Genomic DNA, 22,767 nt, shown 5'->3' with positions numbered 1-22,767 from the left:
AGGGAACGCGGGGAACCCAGCTCCCAGCCCGCCGCTGTTTTGCAGCAGACGTGGTGACACGGGTGGGACTGCCCTGCCCTGCCCTGCCCTGCCCTGCCCTGCCCTGCCAGCTGAGCGAGCCGTCGCGGCTGCGTTCCCCCACGCCACGCTCTCCGCTCTTCCCTGGCTCCCGCGTCCCTGCAGCGCCGACCCAGACGTGCTGCTGGTAAGTGAGTGAGTTGGTAGCAGCAGTTCACTCCTTTTACTGGGATAGATTTAATTCGGTGGAGTGGCTTGCTTCCTTGCCCGTGAATTGCTTACTCTGCCATCACTAAGGAATTTCAGCAGCTGTTTTCCTCCAGCAGCCAAGCAAAACACAGCAAAACGCTTGCCTACCTTTTCCCAGATTTGCAGGGGATTTTACTGAGAAATTTGTCAAGAAATGAAATAATGAAAATATGTTTTATAAATGGGGGGTGAAAGCCTCAAGGCTTAATTAAAACCAGTAAAAAGGTGAAAAGTTAGAATGTTTTGCAGGAGCTACCATACTTGGAGTTTGCCCATGCATGTTAATACACCGCAGCTAACACGCGCGTGAAAGCCTGCACAGAGAGAGCACTGCTTTCTCGGTCCCCAATTAACACACAGGGCTCTTTTCACAGAAGGCAGGTTACAAATCCCTAGTAAATCGGTTGGCAATTAACTTACAGATTGCCTGAATCGCATTACCCTTATTTACTCAAATGGTTTTAATTTCCTATGGATGCTCCTGAGAAAGAGGACTGTATGGTCCTAGGCTGGCAATAGTAGGCTGTTCTGCCCTTTTTGCATGCCCACATCCATTCTCTGGCCAGTCTATACCCCTGCAAATGTATGCGACTAAAGAGGAAAAAAAAAAGGTATACTTACAACCTCTGTGAATTTGCAGTACATACTGTACTGTTTCAGCTTTCAGGCTGCACGACTAAACTTCGTACACTTTAAGAGAAATAATAGCTCACTTAATTATGGTTTCTCTGTCAGGCTCACGTATTCAGAAAAAATAAAACAGGCTGTTTTTTTGAAGGGTTTGAACCAGTTTCCTTTAGAAAACTCTTCCAAAAGCTGCTTGTGTCTCTAAAACTCTTTCTCTAGAAGTAATTTCAATGCTTTTTCTTTATAGAGATAAAATACTTCGATTAACTTTTTTTTTTTTTATTTTAAAAAATCAATTAAAATGCAGTTCTGAATTTTGCCATTCAAAATTTTACTACCACTCTTGTACTATTGTTTTTTCTATTTGAACTGCAAAGTCCTCCAGTGCCAAAAGCTTTGCGGGAAGACTGGCAGGAATTAATGTTACTTAGCTTTTTATATAGACAATATATCTTAAGGCATACAAATGCATTTACTGAAATTGCTTGAAGACCCCAGGGATGGTATTGTTGTGGTTCAAGTAGGTTTAAGTCAGTGGAACTTTGTAGTGCATTTTGTTGTTTTATGTTTTTGTTTAGTGTCCATGTGTATGCGAGGAAAGCGAGACTGTACAAGTCTCAGAAGAGTACAGAGGAAAGTGACGACTGTACTGAATTTCATTTCCTGAGCATTGAAACAGTGGGCAAAGAGGTTTCATGATAGTTTTTAAGAAAATAGTTTCATTTTGTCATTTATAAGAGGTTAAATCTCAAGATCCAGTGCTTTGCCTCCTGACAAAATTTTCTGAGACTAAATACTTCTGAAGAAAAGGTTTTTCTGTTAAGCTTGAACTGAAATTGATGCTGAAATCAGTGGCAATAAAATCTTTTACAAAGATTCAGGAAAACAAATTACATTTGTAAAATTCCTGAAGAGTTCATAAATTTTATATTTAGCTGATGCAAAAATATTGTATTATACCCAGAGTTGATACGATGAGGATATGAAACACTTTATCATATTAACCAGTATTTCTGAATACAGCAGGCAGTACGTATTGTCATTGAGCCTCCTGCTCATTTCTGATCTAAAGTAGGTATTTGTAAGCCATTGGCAACGAGTCTAGGAAAATTCATTTAAAGAATTTCAGTTTGCATAAAAATTGATTTGACTAACATTCACCATGGCTGTTTCTTTGTCCTGCACATGCTCTGACTTAAAATGTTTCATGGCTGTATGTCACATTAAATGCAATTAATCTGCTTGGAGAAGAGAGATGGCTAACACCGATTTCACAGAGCAACCGATAAAGGACCATTCAAGTTTTAAATGAATGCCTATTCTGCCATTTCTTTCTGCAATAAGTTTTTGTAGCTCTGAAAGTGTGAAATGCTATTTTCAGTGATAACCTAATATCTGTAAAAGCAGATCTTTTTTTTTTTTTTTTTCACTTTGATAACTGGTGTATGCCCACAAATATGCCTTTCCCTGAAGGGGCAGCCATCAGGGGGAACCTACAGCATCCCACCCTGTCTCTGCAAGTAGCACGAGCATGCTGCAGCCACGAAGGGCCATGCTGATTTACACCAGAGTTCCAGCTAGACCAGAGGTCCAGCCTCTACTCATAGCTGCAGGTAGCCAATGCCTTTGCAAGGGATGATACCAAAGAACACTATTTTTCTCTGGCCGATTTGGGCAATCAGTGGGCTTGGGCCTTCCTGAAAGGGAGGTTTCCTGCCATTTAGGGACTGACTGTTATGGATATGTCTAATTCTTCTTGTAGCTGATTTATTTAGCTGGCTTCTGCAGTGTTCTTTGCAAAGATGTGTACAATCTAATCATAACTTGATTGGTAAATTAAATTTAACTTCGATGTACTGTCTTTTCTTAAAAATGACTCTGTGAAAGTCCTGTATTTATGAAAATAGTTTCTGATCCTGTGCTTATTGTCTCCCAGTCAAATTCAGTCTGGAAGATTGAATCGCTTTCATTCCTAAATGAAAAGTTTGTTTTCTAAAGAGCATTTCTGAAATTTCAGTGCAAGTACAGAGTTAGGTTTTTTATGCTGGTCTTTGGAAAAAAAAAAAACAACAAGCCCAAACAAAACAAGGAATTTAACTATTCTGTTGATAATGCCTAAGGTCAGACTTTACCTCACTCTCCCTCATTTGCTCATAACATCAGGAATACTGAAACATTAAGCTGAGAAAAATATCTGATCAAGTAAAATACTGATCTAGGTACCTTATAGATGCGGTGATATATCAAGGTCAGAGTCACACTGTCTTCTGAAGAATTCTGCACTCAGACCGTACTGCTGTTTATTCAACAGTTCAAGGGATTTTGTAATGTCTATCTGTGGTGTTGACTCTGCGGTTGAGTAGTTGTTACCCTGCTCAGCATGCTAGCAAACTTCTACTTGGTGTATGGTGAGACTTGTAAGTGAAAAGTTCCCACTGTGGTTCTGAATGCACATCTCTGCTTTATCAAAGCATCCTTTCAAATTTCAATTATTGATGTCCAGCCAGATTTTCCCAGAAACGTCTATAAAAAAGCCTTATAAAATTAGCTGCCCTCTTGCAGGCAAGATAAGTCTTCTCCAGCACAAGTAGAGGAGAGTGTAGACAGTTTATCAGCCTCCAGACTTTAAATGTTGCACATATAATTGATGTTCAATTTACTCAAAATCCCATTTGAGCTTAAATTAAAGTTAGTCCCATTATAAATATATTTGGAACACACTTTCTTTTCATAGTAGGAAAATTGGGCCAAGATTACTGATTACTAAAACATAAATATTATATTTTTGCCAGCACGGAAGACTTCAGTTTTGTCAGATGAGGCAACCTTGGGCTAGATTTGGGATAGCATCATTGGGAAACAGAGGACTCAGTCTTTTCATGCAGATAGGCCTGTTGCTGAAAGTAGGTCTTCCAGCAGTTTCACTGAGCTGATAGCCACAAAGGAGACTTCAGCTGTCTGTCAAGCAACCTTAGCAAACCAACAAGATAAGGGCTTGGGGTTTTTTTATGTGACCATATGACTGTGTTAGATTAAACGACTTTTTTTTTTGCGAGGCTCATTTTATTAACTGCTCTCAAATTCATTAGGTGTGTCTGAAACAGTGTCATAATTTGCCTTCTTTCTTGCTGCAAGCAGTATAACTATGCTAAGGTATGGTACTGATCATCCCAGAGCTCCTAGCTGCTCACGTCCCCTCTCGGTGCCCACGGACTACTGCTTTACTAACATTTCCATTAGTGACAAATGAAGCAATTAGACTTCAAGGAGTCAACATGATATGTAAAGAGAGGCCAGATCCTGCCTCCCACCTAAACAACCTTGTGCCACTTAGGGAGTGCAGAGGGGACAAAGGTCTGCATGCACAAGGGACAGGTGGGGATGTCCCCATGGTGCAGGTGGCAGGAGCCTGCCTGACAAGGGAGGTGAGATAACCTCGATTATTCCACAACTACCTTCTGGTTTTTACATGGAAAACAAATCCAAGGAAGAGTATTACTTGACAGCTGTGCCAGTTTCCATGTTCCTATACCCTTGGCAAAATAACTTTGATTAAAAAACCAAACCACCAATTTTTAGATTTTGTTACAATTACACAGGAGCACTAGGGGTAGGAGGAGAATCTCTACTTCCAAACCACCCCTTTAAAAGAGTATTTAGCGGGCAAACTCTAAGCACATTCAAAACTAGAAAGAAGTCTGACAAAGTGGACGGGCAGATTGCGAGGTCCTTTTGGACCTCAGTGACTTTGAGCCAATCTTTTGGCGAGTTACCTGTTGTACCTGTGATTTCCAATAAGCATGCAGTTTAGGCACAGACCTCTCTGCCAGGGGCAGCCCTCCAGAAAAAGAAAAATGTCACGCTCGTGCCCGCCGTGAGAGATAGCTGCTTGTGCTGGGGGAACAGACGCAGTTGTGCCTATGGCCGGGTGCTGCTGGAGGGGGATGATGCTGGGGGGATCTCTGTGAGAAGGGACCCAGGGGTGCCCCGTTCCGGACACGGCCACCTCCCGCCAGCACCAGAGGACCCATCGCTGGCCAAAGCTGAGTGTGTCAGCAGTGCTGGTAGCGCCGCTCTGAAAACCTATTTAAGAAAGGGTAAAAGATGCTGTACGGCAGCTGCGAGAGACGAGGGAGAAAATGTGGGAGCAACTTTGGTGCAGATGCCAAAGACCAGTGAAGAAGGAGGGGGAGGACGTGCTCCAGGAACCAGAGCAGAGGCTCACCTGAGAGGGCAGCCAAGGTCAACCCACCGCCACAGACCATCAGGGTGGAGGGAGACTCTTCTATCGCCCTAACACCGCAGGTGGTGTGAAGCAATAGGGCAAACCCAGCTCCCCATCAGCTCCGTGTCGTCTCAAGGTGTGAGCCCACAAGACCCAAACTTCCTATCTGAGAGAGACAGACCTAGGTGGACATCTGCAAGGTCTGCAGTAGGTCCAGTGCTGAACACGGGACCCAACAGACGCATCTTTCCTCTCCGTACCTAATTAAATCTTCCCCCTTTCTGTTTTTTCATTTGTAGAGGAAAAATGGCAGCAGGCCAGCCACACCTAAGCATTCAGATGTCAGACTGGAATACAAACGGCATCCCCAGCAGAAAGCAGCCCTCTCCAGACTTAGCTGGCAGGGGAGGAAGCATATTAACTTTCCACAACATTTGCTACCATGTGAAGATGAAGACTGGGTTCCTGTGTTGTCAAAAAACAGCTGATAAAGAAGTTTTGAGAGATGTCAAGTATGTATTTATACATCTCTTTAGAGTATGTGTATGTTTTATTTCTGTTCAGACAGCTGAGTCCACTCATGTCACTGAGCCACTAAGCACAATATACAGAATTTGATCAAGATTTAGAAAACTTATATGGATATACGGTTGCTTCATGTTTGCTATCAGCTGTGCTGAAGCTTCCTGCGTAGATCTCGGTGGTCCTGAGTTGTTAGAGCCAAACCTGTACAAGAGAGATCTCCCACTGCTGGGCACCATTTCCCCCAGCCCCAGGGAGGGACGGCACTGGGACGCAGGAACCAGCTGTGGTTATTTTACACTACTGGGCAAGTTTCCCACTGTGTGGTGGTGTTTAACTGGGGTACCAACAGCCTGTCCTCGATCCTTGCGTATCCTTCCCTAAGGTGGCTTTTGGGATGGTTAATTTTGGGGTTTTAACTTAAAATGTATAAGACACTAATATAAATGAGGGTTAGGTTAACTTTGAAGAGATGTAAAGTTTCCTCTCTTTTTTTTTTTTTTGTTTTGTTTGGTTGGTTGGTTGGTTGTTTTTTTCCCAACATTGAGCATTACTGCAGTAAGGGAATCATATCGTTATGGCCTTTGTTCAATAATCTATGTATAAAGTTTGCCTGTTCACAGTTCAGTAGATAAGCTAAGTGGCAAGTACTCACACAACATGCCATTCCAAGTCATCTGTGACTTTCAGAACCCTAACTCCAATTTCTATCATAAATTTTGTGTAGCTCTGTCTGTTCTTCTCTCTTTGCTCATGCAATATACACACCTACTAAACATGAGCTCTTAAAATATTTCCTACCCTTCTCAAGAGCTGTATGTTATGGTAACTCGATTGACTGACATTGGTCATTGGAAACGATGTGGGCAGAAGGCCCCTCTTGTGTTTTTTATTTTAAAAGACCAATGTTTAACATACATGATGCTTTTCCCTTTTAGAAAATGCAACATCTGCATTTGTTCTGCTACATACTGTTTTTTTGTGTTAAAATCACATGTAACGTAGCATAACATATGTATAACGAGTATGCTTCTTAATCCGTAGAACCATAAATTTGCACAATAAGAAGTTTCAGGAAACAAATATACATCAGGAAGAGCAAAACCAAGCCTCCTAGGCTGCGTGTCATTAGACCCTGAGAACAGCTGTACTGGGCCAGACACACAGCCAGGTACTCACATCACTGGTACCTGGATTGCTGATAATGACCAGTACCAGAGTGCAGTTCAAGGTAAACCTGGCATCAGAACACACAGACAGGCATTTGTGTGTGCAGTGTGGGTCTTGCTGAGCACAGAGCTTAGGGGCTAGTAGGGGAAAATACCAGTGATGCTTTCATGTGCTCCAGCAAAAAAAATTTAAAAAGGCAGCAGTATTTTCATATACTGTATCATTTCTATAGGGTCTTTTACCCAAACACTTAAAACCCTTTTCTATCTGGCTTTCAAGTTTCATGTGGCTTAAAATCAGATACAGAGAAACTATCAACTGCAGCTTCTGTAAGTACAGACAAATCCCTAGTATGTTGTGTCTACAGGGACCATTGTTCTCTCTGCTAAGAGAGTGATACCTTTAGAACTGAATGTGGTTAAAGAAAGTGTGTTATTCGCTTCTAGAGATCCATGGGGAAGAAGCATACATACAGGTTTTGCTACATTTTATTCAAGTTTCTGTATTGTCTTCATTATATGAAGATTAGTTCTTCCTGAATTAGGAGTAAAAGTTAAGGTGGAGTTTGATCATAAATATTGTTTGTTATCGGGCAGCTTCATTAATTCCAAAATTAGCAGGATGCAGAAGGTAGTTCTACAAATGATTTGCGCTAGCCTACCAGATGAAACAGTAAGAGAGATAAAACCACCCTATTTTGTAAAACCTGTTTGTTTTGTCTTACAGTGGCATCATGAGACCGGGACTGAATGCAATTTTGGGACCCACTGGCAGCGGTAAATCTTCGTAAGTGCCCTCTTTGCCCTACTCAGAAATTACACCAAGGAGAAAATTAGCCTGCACATATTTAGCAGTAATGGACAATACTTTTAGAGAAAGATTTTGTTTTCATTTAGATCTGTGCAAATTTCACTGGCTTCTGAGAAATACCTGAATTCAAAAAAGGCAATGACAAAGAACTAATTCAATTTTTGTCCACACGTTCCCGATACACCATCTTTACATATGAATCTAGGTTAATCTCATATTATTGAACAAATGGACACAAATGGACAATTAAATTGCACAGATCTCATTTCCTTAGGAAACCAGGACAAAAAAACCTCGGCCCTTGAAAGTTGCTGGGGGTTTTCTAAGTAGCAAGTGTTTAACATGGGATGCTTTTCTGTATCTGTGTGTTCCATGAACTGTGTATGTGGTTCAGAGAACTTACCTCCTGCACGCTCATCTGACAAAGTAAGTAACTTTTCTCCTAGTCTACTCGACATTTTGGCTGCAAGGAAGGATCCCCATGGGCTTTCTGGTGATATTTTGATCAATGGAGCTCCTCAGCCTGCCAACTTTAAATGTACCTCTGGATACGTAGTACAGGTAAGTAATTTTTATCACTCTACAGATTTTATTGTCCCCTTTTGACTGCAGCTGTAAGAAGTTGCTGCAGTGTTGCAAGTACCTTGCCTTGATCCAAGAGTCCGAGGCTGGTGCAGTAGCAACTCTCCACACGTCCACCCTCACTGGGAAAGAGACCCTGCTTTGTATTTGAGTCTCTTTCCTTAATGCTCTACAGGCAATGGGAATGGATGATTTGGGTCCCTCCTTGTTCTCCGTTCGGGGGAGCAGCTGTAGGCTACAGATAAGTATGGGGTATTTTCCAAGTATGATGTGTTCTGGTAATATACAGCTTGTGCCTCCTCTTGCTCAGGGACAATGTCACTAAGTCCCATTCTGAGAAAACCTTTGTCCTGCCAGGGTGGGCTGGGGAGAAAGACATGTGAAGGACAAAAGAAGGAAAGACACATCCCTCTCAATTTCTTTCCCCTCCCCGCTACCCATGCTCAGCAGCATGCCTTGCAGTTTATCAAGACCTGAAAGAGGTGCATCTATGAAAATCCCTTATAATTCATGCATGTTACAGAAAAGTAACAGAAATGTAGTCTCTCAAATCACACGCAACTCTCTGAACTTCCTACATCTGGCAGATTCCTTTCACAAGGGACAAGCAGCTAATCTGAAAAAACCTACCCCACCTTTCTCCTTTGCTGAAACAAGCTTAGAAAACCTTCTCCACTAATGCACATGGACCCAACCTCTCTCTCTTTTCCTTCCTTCTCTCCTCTCTGCTCTTACCTGTGGTGAGCTGAGGCTGCCTTAAACGCACAGCAGTAGCGACCTGAGCTCTAATGGCTCCGTAGGTCCCTTTAGACCTTCAGTATCTCACTTGATACCTCCAAAAAACCGAGTAAGGTAAGAATACTTGAGGGATAGTTTGGAACACGTCGCTTTTTATGCATTTTGATATCATACATGATGGAGGATGTTCCTATATTTTGTTGCTTAATGAATAACGGCAAATATAATTACGTGCACAGAATCAACTCTCTGCTATGACACAGGCATTGAAGATGCACCTTTCCCCATGCCCCGGCAGTTTTTACCGTCCCTCTGCATGCAAGGATAACATAAAACACAGATAGATGCAGTTCTCAGAGGAAAAAATAGAAATTGCTAAGCAATCACCGAGTATCTACTTTTTTTTTTTCCTTTTTTTTTTAATGAAGGATGATGTGGTGATGGGAACCCTGACTGTAAGAGAAAATTTGAAGTTCTCAGCAGCACTCCGTTTACCAAACTCAGTGAAGGAACAGGAAAAAAATGAACGAGTGAATCAGATCATCAAGGAACTGGGTTTGAGCAAAGTGGCAGATTCCAAGGTAAGTCATGTAAATATGGTGCTTAAATCATGAACAAATATTAAATGATTTATTTGATTAACCAAATAGATCAACAAGGCAGGTAAAAAAAAGGGTAAAATCAGACTATTTCAGTAATACAATTATTAATAACATTTCTGTATGGTGATCTGTTCAGACACTGAGCTGATACTGCCATATGCTATTACATTGCAGGAAGGGGAAAGGTAGTCTGTGGTTGGAGAAAAAGAGAACACCTCAAGTAATACTAACATTAAGAAATGGTCTATGTGTGAGGTAAAATCTACATCTCTACCTGACAGTAGGGTCAAAATTTCTTGCAGCTCTTCCCAGATGCTGCCATGTAGGATGCTGTTCACCCAGGTATTTGCCATCAGGTCAAATGACACAACTTGTTTTGTGACAGGTTGGCACCCAGTTCACTCGTGGGGTGTCTGGAGGAGAGCGGAAAAGGACGAATATTGGGATGGAACTCATCACGGATCCTGCCATCTTGTTTTTGGATGAACCAACTACCGGACTCGATGCCAGCACTGCTAACGCTGTCCTACTGCTACTGAAAAGGTGATGGCCTTGGAAACAGCTTCCTGTTTCCACCACTCAACTCTGCTACTTTTCAGTCGTATTTGACTTAAATTACAGTTAGAATGAGCAAACGGGGAAATGAAACATGTACTTGTTTACCACTGGGCCAAAGCAGCAAAGGGGGTAGGAAAAAGGCTGTATGAGTTCTCTCACTGTTTGTCTGTGATAGTTGTCATGGGCTGCTTCAATTATTTTCATGTCTGCCTGAGTCAGAAAAGGGATGAAACAGTCTATTGTACCACCTGGTAAGGTGATCGGTTTTAATATGGACAGTAGTTAGAACACAGCTGGCTGTTTCCCCATCACAAAAATCTCAGGCCTATCTTTAGAAAACAAACACAGCACACTCTCTAGTTGCAAATTTTATATCATTTTACATTTACTACAAGCAATGAGGACCCAAACACCTCCCTCCAGAGCTTTCTGTTTGCATTAGAATGTTCCCAGGACCTTCCCCTCCAACAACATTCCCAGCAAGAAGGAACTTTCTTTTCTCACACAGATACTATAAATATGACCTTTTCTTTTTTTTTTTTTTTTTTTTTTTTTTTTTTTTTTTCCCCCTCTCCTCTCTGGCACGCCAAGTTAATCAAACTTAATCAAGGCTTAAGTGAACTTGCAAATTCTCTTATCTAAATGCTGAATTGGCTTGCAAAGCTAACATCTCTGTCTTCCTTCACATTCAGGATGGCGAAACAAGGCAAAACAATAATTTTCTCCATCCACCAGCCTCGGTACTCCATATTCCGACTGTTTGACAACCTGACGCTGCTGGCTGCGGGGAGAGTGCTGTACCACGGGCCCACTCAGCGTGCTATCGAGTACTTCCAGTCTATCGGTGAGCACAAGTCACAGCAGGGCCAGCTGCAGCAGCATCTTTAATTTGCACTAACTTCAACGACACGCCGATAGCGATTGATCAGAATTGGACGTAGCGCGTATTAGCAAGCCCGGGATTTTAACAGGTTAAGCATTTCTCTCGGTTTTTCACCTCTTGACCCACACGGGGGTTTGGAGGGTAAGGCTGACCTCTAAACAACTGCTCTTAGGCGCATCTTAATTAGGCAAAGCCCAGGCTAGGGCGGAGAGGGGCACGTAGCCAGCGGTCGCCTTGCTTTCACGGGTAGAGCTGCCGGGCAGTGCCACCCGCCTCTGGGGTAAGCACGGAGCTCGTGGAGCCTGCCGTGCCTACGAGGCAGCCTGCTCGGCGGGCACAGCAGCCTGGCTGCGTTCCTCACGGCCACGCGCCGCTGCCGGCCAGCCGCGCGACCGCCGCTGAGGGCTCGTGATGCTGTCACCGCAGGCTACGAGTGTGAGCCGTACAACAACCCCGCCGACTTTTTCCTGGACATCATCAATGGAGACTCCACCGCGGTGTCAACGGGCAAGGCCGATGAAACTAACCCAGGTATGAAACCCAGAGCTGCATGGATTTGTCGCAACACGTGTTCTGCCAGGAGGTGTCCAGCACAACACAGAAAAACCACTCACAGGTGCCAAACAACTAATAACCGTGTTGTACAAGTGTGCAGTTACTTGTATGCGTGAGAGGATTAGGTACTACTGATCCATGTTGCTTTAAAAGAAAAAAAAAAACAAAACACCACACCGTTCCTAAGTCCTTTTTGTTGATATGTGGAAAGTAATTAGCATAACTTGAAATAAGTACCAAATTCACATACAGCCCTACTATACAAGATATGCAAGAACAGTTTGCCTCTCATAAATAGGTATTTAGTAATTTATCATTGCTCTTCATTTCTTCATAAACTGACCTGTATACTTGTGTGTCACACTCAAATTATAAGATGGTAAAGGAGAAAGAATATTTTCCTGTGTTGAAGTTATAATGTCTGGAAATATAAGAATCTGTTTTGTTACCTCTCAACACAGAGAAAGAGCTTATTTCATCTTTGAGGCAAACCAATTGAAGTCCTGCAGAAGCAGAGATGATAAACCAGGACAATTGTTCCAATTAGGGAGGACATAATTTGATGCAGTTATGTACTTTTTACCCAAAGAAATGGTTTATCTGTTATGAAATTACAGTTTTCCTTCCCCTGAGTAGGGTGGGAGGAGGTAGATATATGGGACCAATCTTCTCTTGATGCTTCCCTGAAGTTGTGGTAAGGCAGAAATTATCTCCAAACTAACAAATCAACTCTCACTTATGTTCAGTAGCATGCATTTTCCTCCTGTCTGTTGCTACCCGTTAACAGCACACTCTTTTCACATGAGTGAAAAGAGAAATGAAATAATGAATGTGCTATGTGTTCAAACACACAGTTTCACTATATCTTTACCAAAATCTTTACAAAAATGCCGACTGTGTTCAGGGTCTGACTAATATTATAGTTGACACTGGAAAAGAAAACCCTGGACTACAGTTGAGAAAAAAAAGGAGCTCCAGCTGAATTTTTTTTTATGACAGACTCAAAAGTTTGACTGAAGTAGACACATGCAGGATCACCTGGATCTAAAAGTCCGGGAAGTCAGGGGTTATCTCATCAGATCTGTGAAACAGATCACTTACAGCAACCTGGGAGAGTGAGGAAAAATCACTTTTTGATTAAAAGTCAGATTGCTGCCGGTTTGAAACTCCATCGGCAGACAAGGGTTTACCTAGTCAATCTGCTGTGCAGCCGCTGCCTGTGGGACAGGTTGCACAAGCAAACACAGAGGTTTGGTCTTATTTATACCAGCTCTTCTGAACTGCATGCTAGGAGACTGCATGCAGTGAATCACTGGAACATATTAACACATATTAATTCTTCTGGTTCATTAGTAACTCCCCCACCCCAACATAACTCTCCTGGCTTAACTCCTAAACAGTCTTCCCATTCCTTACAGAAATGATTATATTTCTTTTTAATATTTTCAGCAGAGGGCACTGAAGAATGCGCTGAATATGATAAAACCTTGGCTGAGAAGTTAGCAGAAAAATACTCCAACTCTGCCTTCTACCAAGAAACAAAAGCAGTATTAGAGAATATTTCTTTGGGAAATAAAAAGAAGACAAAAACAGTTTTCCGACAAATCACATATGCTAATTCCTTCCTTCATCAGCTGAAATGGGTGTCCAAGCGCACATTTAAAAATCTGGTTGGAAACCCTCAAGCTTCCATAGCTCAGGTAATGCTATTTGTATCTATCCTTTTGTGGTATACGTTTAATTTATTCCAGTCCTGTATTAGATATGTCATTGGGATGGTTTTTATCTCTTGATACTTTAACTGCAAGAAGCATCAGAAAAAAGAGCGTTCAAGGTCTGGAAATCTGATTCACTAGAAGGTGTTCTGAATGCTCCCACATGAGCACTATGAGAGACTGTTTGGCAATTAATTTTGGACTACTGAAAGACTTTGGGAGGCAAGATTTTTTTCCAGCAGCATATTCTGCTGCTCCTAGCCAGGAGCAGATTATCTCTCAAGTAGTTTCACACAGTTGCTCAAGAACATTCTTCAGACTTGACTCTAATTGTCCAGGCGTGGCACTGTGGGGTTTGGCCTCAAATCTTCTCCCTCACCAGGGAAAGTTAACAGACTACACTTGTGTACTTAATTAAACTCCAGCACACAGTGAAGTGCTGGTAGTTGGCTCAAGTGTAAAAATATTTCCACAGTCTCGTAACGTGTGTGTCGTTTGGTCATTTGACTGTTCATAATGGCGATGCCTTCTGGAGAAGACGTGATGAAGACCAAAAATAGGGTCTAACAGCTGCCACAGATGAGCATGTTCTACATAACTGGCCCTGTTAGTGTTGCTTTTTCAGAAGAATCGACACCAAAAGCGTTGATTTCTTCAAAGCTGCACGCTGCCTTCAAAAATAAAGAATGCCCCACTGATCTCTGCAGAATGACTAATCCTCAGGAATCCCTAATTCATGAGCCAAACTCTGCAGTCCCAGCACCAGCAAAACTTCCACTGCAATTCTGAGCAATTCTAGAGGAGCCAGTAGAAAAATTGATTCTGAGCCAGGAGTATAAATTATCTTCATCATGGTTTATATGAGTGAACAAACGGCCAGTGTGGAGGGGAAATGAGTACAGAATCCCTGAGGTTAAAAGGCTTTGAGTACGTGTGGGTGTGTGTCTGTATGTTGATACTATGGAGATCCTTAATAATTGCTTTGTAAAAGCTTGACCTTGTGACAAGAATTAGGCTCTCAAGGATCTCGTAATACCCCAAGGTTAATGGTCCTGACTTGTTTCTCACAATCTTTTCTATCTCCCCACCCTCATTAGGGATGGATTTTGCAAGCATTCTTTGAGAGGTGCACGGCTCATTAAGCCTTTTTTCATTAATCTGCTCCAAATTGGTCTTGATATGATCCCTGCCTTCCACTGCAATTGGCTCGGGAGCTGAATTATCCCTGACACTTGCTCCTTTCGGCAGGATCTTAGCGATAGGGTACCAAGGATCAAGTGGTTTATGGTATTATGATTCACGCATTGCTCAGGCTTAAAAATGACAGAACTGCCTGATACCATCAGTTTTGCTGAGATTTTTGTCACTTGTATTTAGCATTTAAAAAGTGTGATGTACACATTTCAGTCTTTTAAATGATATCCTTGAGGCAGCTGGTGTTTGCTATTTGAATTGTCGTACAGTACACCTATAGCCCAATCGTAGTATCTTGTTGGTGTTAAAACCAATCCTGTGAATAAGATGTGTGATAGAGCCCGGCAATTACACACCGTGGATCATGAAAATAAATGGTCATCCCTAACCCAGCAGTCAGGAAAGACTGCTTTCGGTTCTTGGTTGCCAAATTCACAAGTAGCACGGCGATGGGTCCAGAGAAACCCCTCCAGAAGCACTGCGCTGAAGAGCCGTGGTCAGCCCTAGAACTGAAGTTGCCCTTGTCATCGGCAGCAGATGGGGAGTCACCGACTGTCCCAAGGAGGATGAATGGTGGCGAGTGTCAGCTGGGAGGAAGGAGCAATGTTGCAACACATCACCAGCTAATTTAATCACGACGCCCGAGAACGGCTGAAACAGCGGTGGGGGAAAGGAGCTTGGCTGTGATGCTGGGGTTCCTCGGGGGGGGGGGGGGGGGGGGGAAAGGTGTTACTCCTTCTTTCTAATGTGCCCCAACAGGCCCCTGATGCTTTCCCCCTCCCATCACTGGTGCCAGCACCCTCCCGGCACTCCCAGAGCAATTCCCCCTGGGCCACGGATCCGGCCCGGCAGGAAGGCGGTCGGGGAAAAGCTGTGATGCTGCTGCGGGAACGTGCCTCCGGCCAGTGCCACCGCCGACAGGCGGGCAGCAGCCAAAGCTCCCGAGTGTCCCCCCCTTCCCGCCTGCGTGGGGTGGCAGCGGGGGGCTGCTGCCGTGGGCAGGCGGCACAGGGGGGCTGCTGGCTCCCACAGGCACCTCTCCGAGGTCACCGTGGAGCACGGCTCCCAGTGCCGAGGTGCTGGCAGGTTGCTGACCGCCCCGTCGACTCCCTTCCCAGCTTGGATAGCTTTTCTCCTTCTTGAAAACGCTTCCTGCCAATCTACACTCACCTGCTATATATTTTTTAAAAATTAATCAAAGCTTTGAAAAGAATGAGAATAATACTTTCCCTCTTCTTTTCTTTTTTTTTTTTTTCATTTAGCTGTGTGTTACAGCTTTCCTGGGACTGGTTGTAGGTGCCATTTTCTTTGGACTTAAAGAGGACTCTGCTGGACTACAGAACAGGTTAGTCCGTTTAGGTAATGGATTTGCAAAACTTTGATAAAGCTTCCTCATCGTTGCGATAACAAACAGCTTGGAGGCTGAGAAGGAACCCACAAGCTCTTCATGAGAGCCTACGCTAGTGACTTTGAAGTGAGGGCGGTCTTCTGCCTCTAGGAAGGTCCCTGCAGAACTGAGAGGGGGATGAGGTTCTGCCCTGCCACGCTGTAACCTGGACAAGCAGTCCAAATGAAGTGAGTAATGCCACTTCTGTAGGATGACATTTTTCAGTGCCAGTCAGGCTGCTGAAAACACTGGGCAGCTGACATCGTATTTAAAAGGCTTAATTCAGCATGGCAGCATATTAACTTATTTTCTGCAAAGATTTCCCCAAGATAAAAAGACTAAAGATTAAAACATACAGACTTGGCTACATAAACCTGAGTAATTAAAACTGTAGTCTTGCAACTACTTCCATATACACACACTTGAGTTTACCGGCAGTAAGTCAGAAGGTGAACCTAAAGCTAGATTTTAAAATTATTCTGGTCTATGTGTCATTTTGATAGCTGTATGTACATGACCTGACAAATGGGTTTGCATCTAAGCAAGCTCTGGGTTCTTGGTCTTGAAACAGTTCACAGCATTTACTTAAAGATGGACCAGTTTTAAATCGGATATGAAAGTGTGAAAGCGAAGCCTTGAATTTTAGTGCAAAGGTGAAAACAAAGTCTCACATTGCTTACTCAGTTTCTCACCATTTGCATCAGACAAATGACTCACTGACAGAATATTTAGTGTGTCAAGAAATTACATAAAAAGAAAGAAAAGGAAAATCAGTTAATTTTCTATCCTTTGACTGCATCAGGGAACATACTATTCCTCCGCGTGAATAACAAATACCGCCTGTACCATGTCTTCTTCAGGCTTGTTACAGAGTCAGACTTGTAGCCAAGACCTTTCCCGTCAAATTCAGGATGGGACGTCACATACTGCCAAGCTCCAGGAACTACAGCTTGATTTATGTATGCTGTAGTGGAAACATTTCGTTTACATCACATTTTTGATAACAGCTTGGTGTTTTGCTTTTTGTAGAGTGGGTGCAATGTTCTTTCTGACCACCAACCAGTGTTTCAGCAGCATCTCAGCTATTGAACTCTTTGTTGTGGAAAAAAAGATATTTACGTAAGTAAGACATATAAAAAAGTTATCAGGGACTACTGTTAGAGAGTTTGTTTGTTTGCCCGGGTGTAGCTAATTGTCATTTAAGTACACCTTGGGCAGAGTTTTCAAATTATTTCACTGTTTGTGCTCATTGCAAATGTACTCTTTTAGCCTGTTAGTGAGTTGTCTGCAGACCCCCCAAATGGTACCTATGACTGCGAACGGCTCAGAGTTTAAAATTGTTAACATATGTAGAAAAAAAACCCTGAATACTCAATTTAGGTATTAACAAGTTTGTGACTTGCTAATGAGGACAGTAAATACTAACTGGATTCCTTAAAGCTATGTAGATTATACTGTACAGAAAAGGAAAATTATTTAAACTTTCTCTCTCTCTGTTTTGACAACATGACACATTCATTTACTAAAAGTGATGTGCACAAGTATCCATATTCATTTGCAGATGAAAATGCCACCGTTACGCTAGTGTGTGGCTTACTGGACATTTTCATTACAGCCTAACTGTGAAAGAACTCTTTTTTTCCTGTTTGAGCTAGAATTCATTTGTCTCCAGGTGAAAATAATCTTACTGGGTTTCAGTGATTAAATTTGTAATACGCTGTATATCTCCATGTTCCAGACATGAATATATCAGTGGGTACTACAGAACATCTGCATATTTCATCTCAAAGCTAATTACTGATTTAATACCCATGAGGACTATACCAAGCATCATCTTCACCTGTATAATTTACTTCATGTTAGGCAAGTATGGTCTCCTACAGCCCCCTTACAACCCCTTCAAAAAATCAGCAAGGCACTCACATTTTATATATGTGCTTGTATATATTCTATAAGCCTGGTAGTGGTTACTGCACTTGCTTTTAGCATACCATGTTGTTTATAGAAAAGACAAACTTTCAAAGCTTTAAGCACTGATGTCAGAAACTGTGACGTGTCTCATCTCCGCTGTCCCCAGAAGGAAGCGTTGCAATACTCGTTACTGCATCGGCTTGCTTTGCTCCTTTTAATTTATGGTCATCTTAGCTTCCACCGACTTTTGCAAGGTACTTCTTCCACCCTTGCAAGAACACCTATCAAAGAAAAAGTTTTGTTTTAAGAAATTAATATTGTGTGAATTAATATCGGCTGGTTCTTGTGAAATGCCTTCTGGTTATTGAGCGGACTTTGAAAATTGCTGGCATCAACTTTTACAAACCTAGAACAGCTTCAAACATCCTCAAAACACGTCCCAAGCAGACCGTTTTCATAGGGCAAGGTTTCAGATCATGATATCCTTTTGGGATGTCCCAAAAGCTTGAAAGTGCAAGCAAAATTTTTAAATAATCACAGTTCGCTTTGGTCTGAGGTTTTTTTTTTTTTCCCCTAAGGAATAGGAAACAAGGCCGCGTCAGCAAGCGGCACTCAAACCGTGAAACTGGAGCGAGATAGACCTTGCTACCAAATCCGTAGCCCCCCAAAGGCCACTGGGTCCACGCGGAGACCTCTCTGCTGGAAACATGTGAAATGCTGCCCAACCGCTGCTCGTGGAAGTGCGCTAGATATTTCTCCTTCGATAGGCAACCTGAAGCCCCAGCGAAGCCTTGGCCCCGGGCTGTGCGGAGTTCAGTACCGTAACTTCTACCCGTTCTGCTGTCTCCAGTGTTGGTGCAGTTAGAGGCATACCCCGGGTCCATCCTGCCCTCCACTGACAGGCCGCACACCGAGGGGCTCTCACAAGCCCCGCTGCACTCTCGGGTCTCAGTGACGGAGCCTGTGCTGTCAGAAAAAAAATGTATTCTGTAGGCAGGATACACTCCGTCAGTCAGGATAGTTAGCGCTCAGGTTACGGCAGAGCTTTTGGCAGCCTCATCCTGAAACCCTTCTCATTCCGACCTTTCAGGTTTGAAACCAACAGTAGAAGCCTTCTTTACAATGATGTTTACCCTTACGATGGTGTCCTACACGGCCACTTCGATGGCACTAGCCATTGCAGCAGGACACAGCGTGGTCGCCGTAGCAAACCTGCTCATGACGATCACATTTGTTTTTATGACTGTGAGTAGCATTATTCGGTTTTCTAGACTGAATCCTGAAATCCTAGAAATGCCGAAATCTAGAAAGCCTACCAGCACAGATTTCAACTGAATTCTGCAAAAAGACTATGGGGTCGAGCATGTGGAATATCCTGATTTGTCTGATTTGGGTATTTTGATACTGTGGGGTTGAGTATTCTGCTTTGTCCTGTTAACGAACCAGAGCGGGGGGGGCTGGGTGTGAGAGGGAGGGAGCGTGGTGCCTCTGTCCTCCTCCGGCTACGTTTTGTTCACTCTCCTTTAGCTGTGCCAAAGGCAAATTTGGCTGGCTGAGGACATGACCCGCAGCCTCCTGCTCTCTGAGGCCGCTGCCGTGGTCGCCCTCCCCAGCTGCAGGGGCAACCGTTGGGCGTGTTAGAACCAGACAACACACCGACAGCCGCAGGTAGAAGACAGGCACCATAAACAATGAGGCAGCACTGAACCAACAGCCAAACCCCACGTTGCCTCAGACTTGGGGCACACAAGCAAAACCGAGTGTACACCTCCACACACCCGAGGAATGGCAGAGAGTTCCTGTGAACCCATGTGGGACCCACAGGCGGGAAGCATCCGGGTTTAATGCACGGGTGAAAGTATTCCCCGTTACTCATTTTGGGAGAAGGACCATGTGGGGTTATGGCCCAAAGCTGGGTAACAGATTCCCTCTCCCCTGTTCTTCCACTGGAAGAGTTTCTTCTTCTAGAAATGCCTCCCCACTTGTTTTTAATCTGAAGAAGCAGAGCCTAGAGCTAGAGAAGAACACATGGTAACAGCATATAATTTGTAATTTGAGGGGTTTTTTTATTATTGTTGCTGTTGGGGCTTTTTTGTAATCCTTGCCTCTAGATTTTTTCTGGGTTGCTGGTCAATCTCACAAGCATCATGTCCTGGCTCTCCTGGCTCAAATACTTTAGCATCCCTCGATACGGAATGACAGTAAGTGCTGTATTTTCCTGTGTACAGACTTGGAAAAGATTTGCTAGAAAGGAATGTCTTTACTCATGATAAAGAAAACTCCAAACTTTACGGGCTAATGAGCAAAAGGCAAGCTAATTAAATGCAGCAATCTCAGAATATAGTGCAGTATCCTGAAACAAGAAAGGCTTCTCATGAAGCAGCGTGCACTCTTGTTCAGAAGAGCTCATTTCTGTAACTTGGAAACGCCTCACGTAAGAGACATGAACAACCTCAACCACTGGAATGCAGTTGGGCAAAAATGATACAGAGTAAAGAACAATGTCATCGCTAAAAAACAATTCTTCTTTTTTCCATCAATCAAACAAAAATTGCCAGTCAAAAACTTTTATCCTAATTTCTGATAATTTAAGCCAGGGTGATGTTTTGCATGGAAATTTGGGCTTCAATATGCCTGTGCAGAAATAGTCTAGTCTGAGGTTAAAGCCTGGTGACGCACACGCATTGCAGTGTGTAGACGGCATACATTCCTCTTTTAAAAGAAAAAGAACCGTGCTGCTCAGTTAAAAAAATGGGGATTGGGCCAACATAATAAATAGCGATACCATCACATTTTTACACTAAACTTGAATTTAACTATATTTCATCTTGTTAATGTATCATTCCCTTACCTACTAATTTCTGTTGTCATTGTTTCTTTCGTTTTAAAAGGCTTTGCAAATCAGTGAATTGACTGGTCTGAACTTTTGCAGCAGCAGTAATGACACAAATTTAATCAGCAGTGATAACTATCGACAGATAAGACAGCCGTAAGTATTTTGGTACATTAAAATGAATCCCACCACTTACAAAGTCCTAGAGCATCAGTCTGTGAGATACTCACTGATGACCAGCAGAATCTTGGAGTTTTTATATGGAAAATGAAGATTTGACTGGGTATTTGCATTCTGTCTGCAGAGAACATTCTGCTTATTGTTGTATTTAGTATTTATAACACTAGAAATATCTGGCGTTATGCTTCTTACTTTTCTTTAAACTGCATTTACTGAAACACACACTACAGTTATGCAGCCTCACAAAATCCATTTCAGCTTCCTACAGGAAACTGATGGTAGCTACAAGAAAACCAAATTTACAAATAGAAATTAAAATAGTCACATACAGCTGGCATTTGCTTGGCCTACTGTAGACATGAAATCACACTAAAACTTCAAGGGATCTTCCCAGATACTTCCAATTGACTAAGTTTATAAATGTGTGTGTATTTATCTGTAGGTGGTGTACCGGAGATGAATATCTGAAAAATCAAGGCATTGATGCAAGTAGCTGGGGCCTGTGGCAGAACCACCTGGCTCTTACCTGCATGACAGTAATATTCCTTATCATTGCATACCTGAAACTGCACTTGATGAAGAAGTTTTCTTAAAACCAGAATGAAAAACGTAATTCCCACTCTTCAGTAGTTTGATAAACTGACTGTGCAACTTACTTGATTCTTTTTTAAGAGACCTTCCTTTGTACTTCTATGATTACACAAGTCAACAATGTGAATGCCAACCCTGTATATTAAATATTTAGTATTAATGTACTTTGCTGAAATGTTTAGCATGCCTCAGTCCTCTTTGTCATAAAAATGATACAACTATTCATTTCTTTAAGAGACTATTCAGTCTTGCTGTGTTTCTAGCTATGAATTTGTTAAACAATTAAACTAATATTTAATGGCTTAACCTGAAAAAAAAAATGTTTTCATACTTTAATTAGTACCTACATTCACTAGCAAGTAATTCAGTCCAAAGTGATGCTTATCAGGACATCAGTGCAGTCCTGACTGCTCATCTGGTCACGGCCTACCTGAGACAGCGACAAAAACACCTTCTCCATCCCTGTGCACGTCTCATGCCTGTTTCTACTTGGGAATCATTACTGCCCTAGAGTGTACTTGATTGATGCCATGAAGTTTTTCTTACCAAACTTGAGGAGTAGAAACACTGTTTTTAAAATAAAGGTGACCGTGTACTTTCTTACTCTGCCAGTTTGCACTGAAATTTGCATTTTCTGTGTGTAACTGCAAGTCATCTTCACTGTCCTGTTATTGCTGCTGCTGCGAGCCCTTGGCCTTTTTTATAGTGACCAATTTCAAGCGTACAGCTCATCAGGATGGTACCACCTCTGTAGGAGTGGGAAGGTTGCAGTAAGCCTTTCCTGGCAGGCCAGCTTTTCTCCCGGCCACACGCAGCAAGGGTCATTTGTCTCCTTCCCCTTGCTCCAGATGCAGCAGCACTTCCAACAAGGATCTCTGCCCTTATCACTCCCCACTATTATTTCACCCAATAATGTTTGCTCTATTTTAAAGACCTGTTGCTTAATTTTCACTGTGGTCTACGGACTCCTCACCTGGCATCGCTCCTCAAGTTAATTTGGGAGGCGCATGTGCAGTGCAGTAACGCCGTAGGGGAGCAGTTGCCTGGCTGTAGTACTTCACCAGTGTACCTGCCATCCAACACAAAAAATCCACACGCACGGTTTATCCTCTGCCTTGTAGCTGACCCGGTTTTCTCCTTGCCTGCATTGCTTCTGCAATGCTTGCCCTAGTTTGTATGGGTCGTACACTGTCGCATTTAGAAATTTCTTAGCGCCGCCTAGTTAGTTTTTATATCAACTGATTTTAACTTGGCCAACTCTTGTGCTAATACAAAGCATAAAGATAACCATAATGCAACTTACTGTTACACTTTTCTATGTCCAAATTTATTAGCATTGTATTTAAATTACAGTGTATAAAAATAAGTTCCCCTGGAGCGAAGTGTGGCGTCCTTCTGACTTCTGTCAGCTTTCCTG

At 42.7% G+C, this 22,767-nt stretch overlaps 1 protein-coding gene across 4 annotated transcripts; it reads left to right on the top strand.

Annotated features, from left to right (window-relative positions):
* On the top strand, nucleotides 1-21,955 carry ABCG2 (ATP binding cassette subfamily G member 2 (Junior blood group)). 4 transcript variants are annotated; one of them, XM_042796966.1, is made up of 16 exons: nucleotides 1-205; nucleotides 5,419-5,631; nucleotides 7,538-7,597; nucleotides 8,068-8,182; nucleotides 9,370-9,522; nucleotides 9,929-10,086; nucleotides 10,794-10,945; nucleotides 11,411-11,515; nucleotides 12,992-13,239; nucleotides 15,711-15,793; nucleotides 16,865-16,954; nucleotides 17,574-17,698; nucleotides 18,837-18,991; nucleotides 19,858-19,947; nucleotides 20,638-20,735; nucleotides 21,202-21,955. In XM_042796966.1, exons 2-16 carry the CDS (start codon nucleotides 5,426-5,428, stop codon nucleotides 21,350-21,352), a joined length of 1,989 nt encoding a protein of 662 aa, XP_042652900.1. In that variant the 5' UTR covers nucleotides 1-205; nucleotides 5,419-5,425; the 3' UTR covers nucleotides 21,353-21,955. The 4 variants fall into 4 exon arrangements, with proteins under 4 accessions (XP_042652900.1, XP_042652899.1, XP_042652902.1 ...); XM_042796965.1 differs by having other exon boundaries at nucleotides 12,989-13,239; XM_042796968.1 differs by lacking the exons at nucleotides 1-205; nucleotides 5,419-5,631; nucleotides 7,538-7,597; nucleotides 8,068-8,182 and adding an exon at nucleotides 8,435-8,730 and having other exon boundaries at nucleotides 12,989-13,239.
* The last annotated feature ends 812 nt before the right edge of the window (nucleotides 21,956-22,767 follow it).

This window comes from Tyto alba, unplaced genomic scaffold, assembly GCF_018691265.1.
Source record: "Tyto alba isolate M040663 unplaced genomic scaffold, T.alba_DEE_v4.0 Super-Scaffold_23, whole genome shotgun sequence".
Taxonomy (NCBI): Eukaryota; Metazoa; Chordata; class Aves; order Strigiformes; family Tytonidae; genus Tyto; species Tyto alba.
This window is presented reverse-complemented; position numbering and strand designations above follow the sequence as displayed.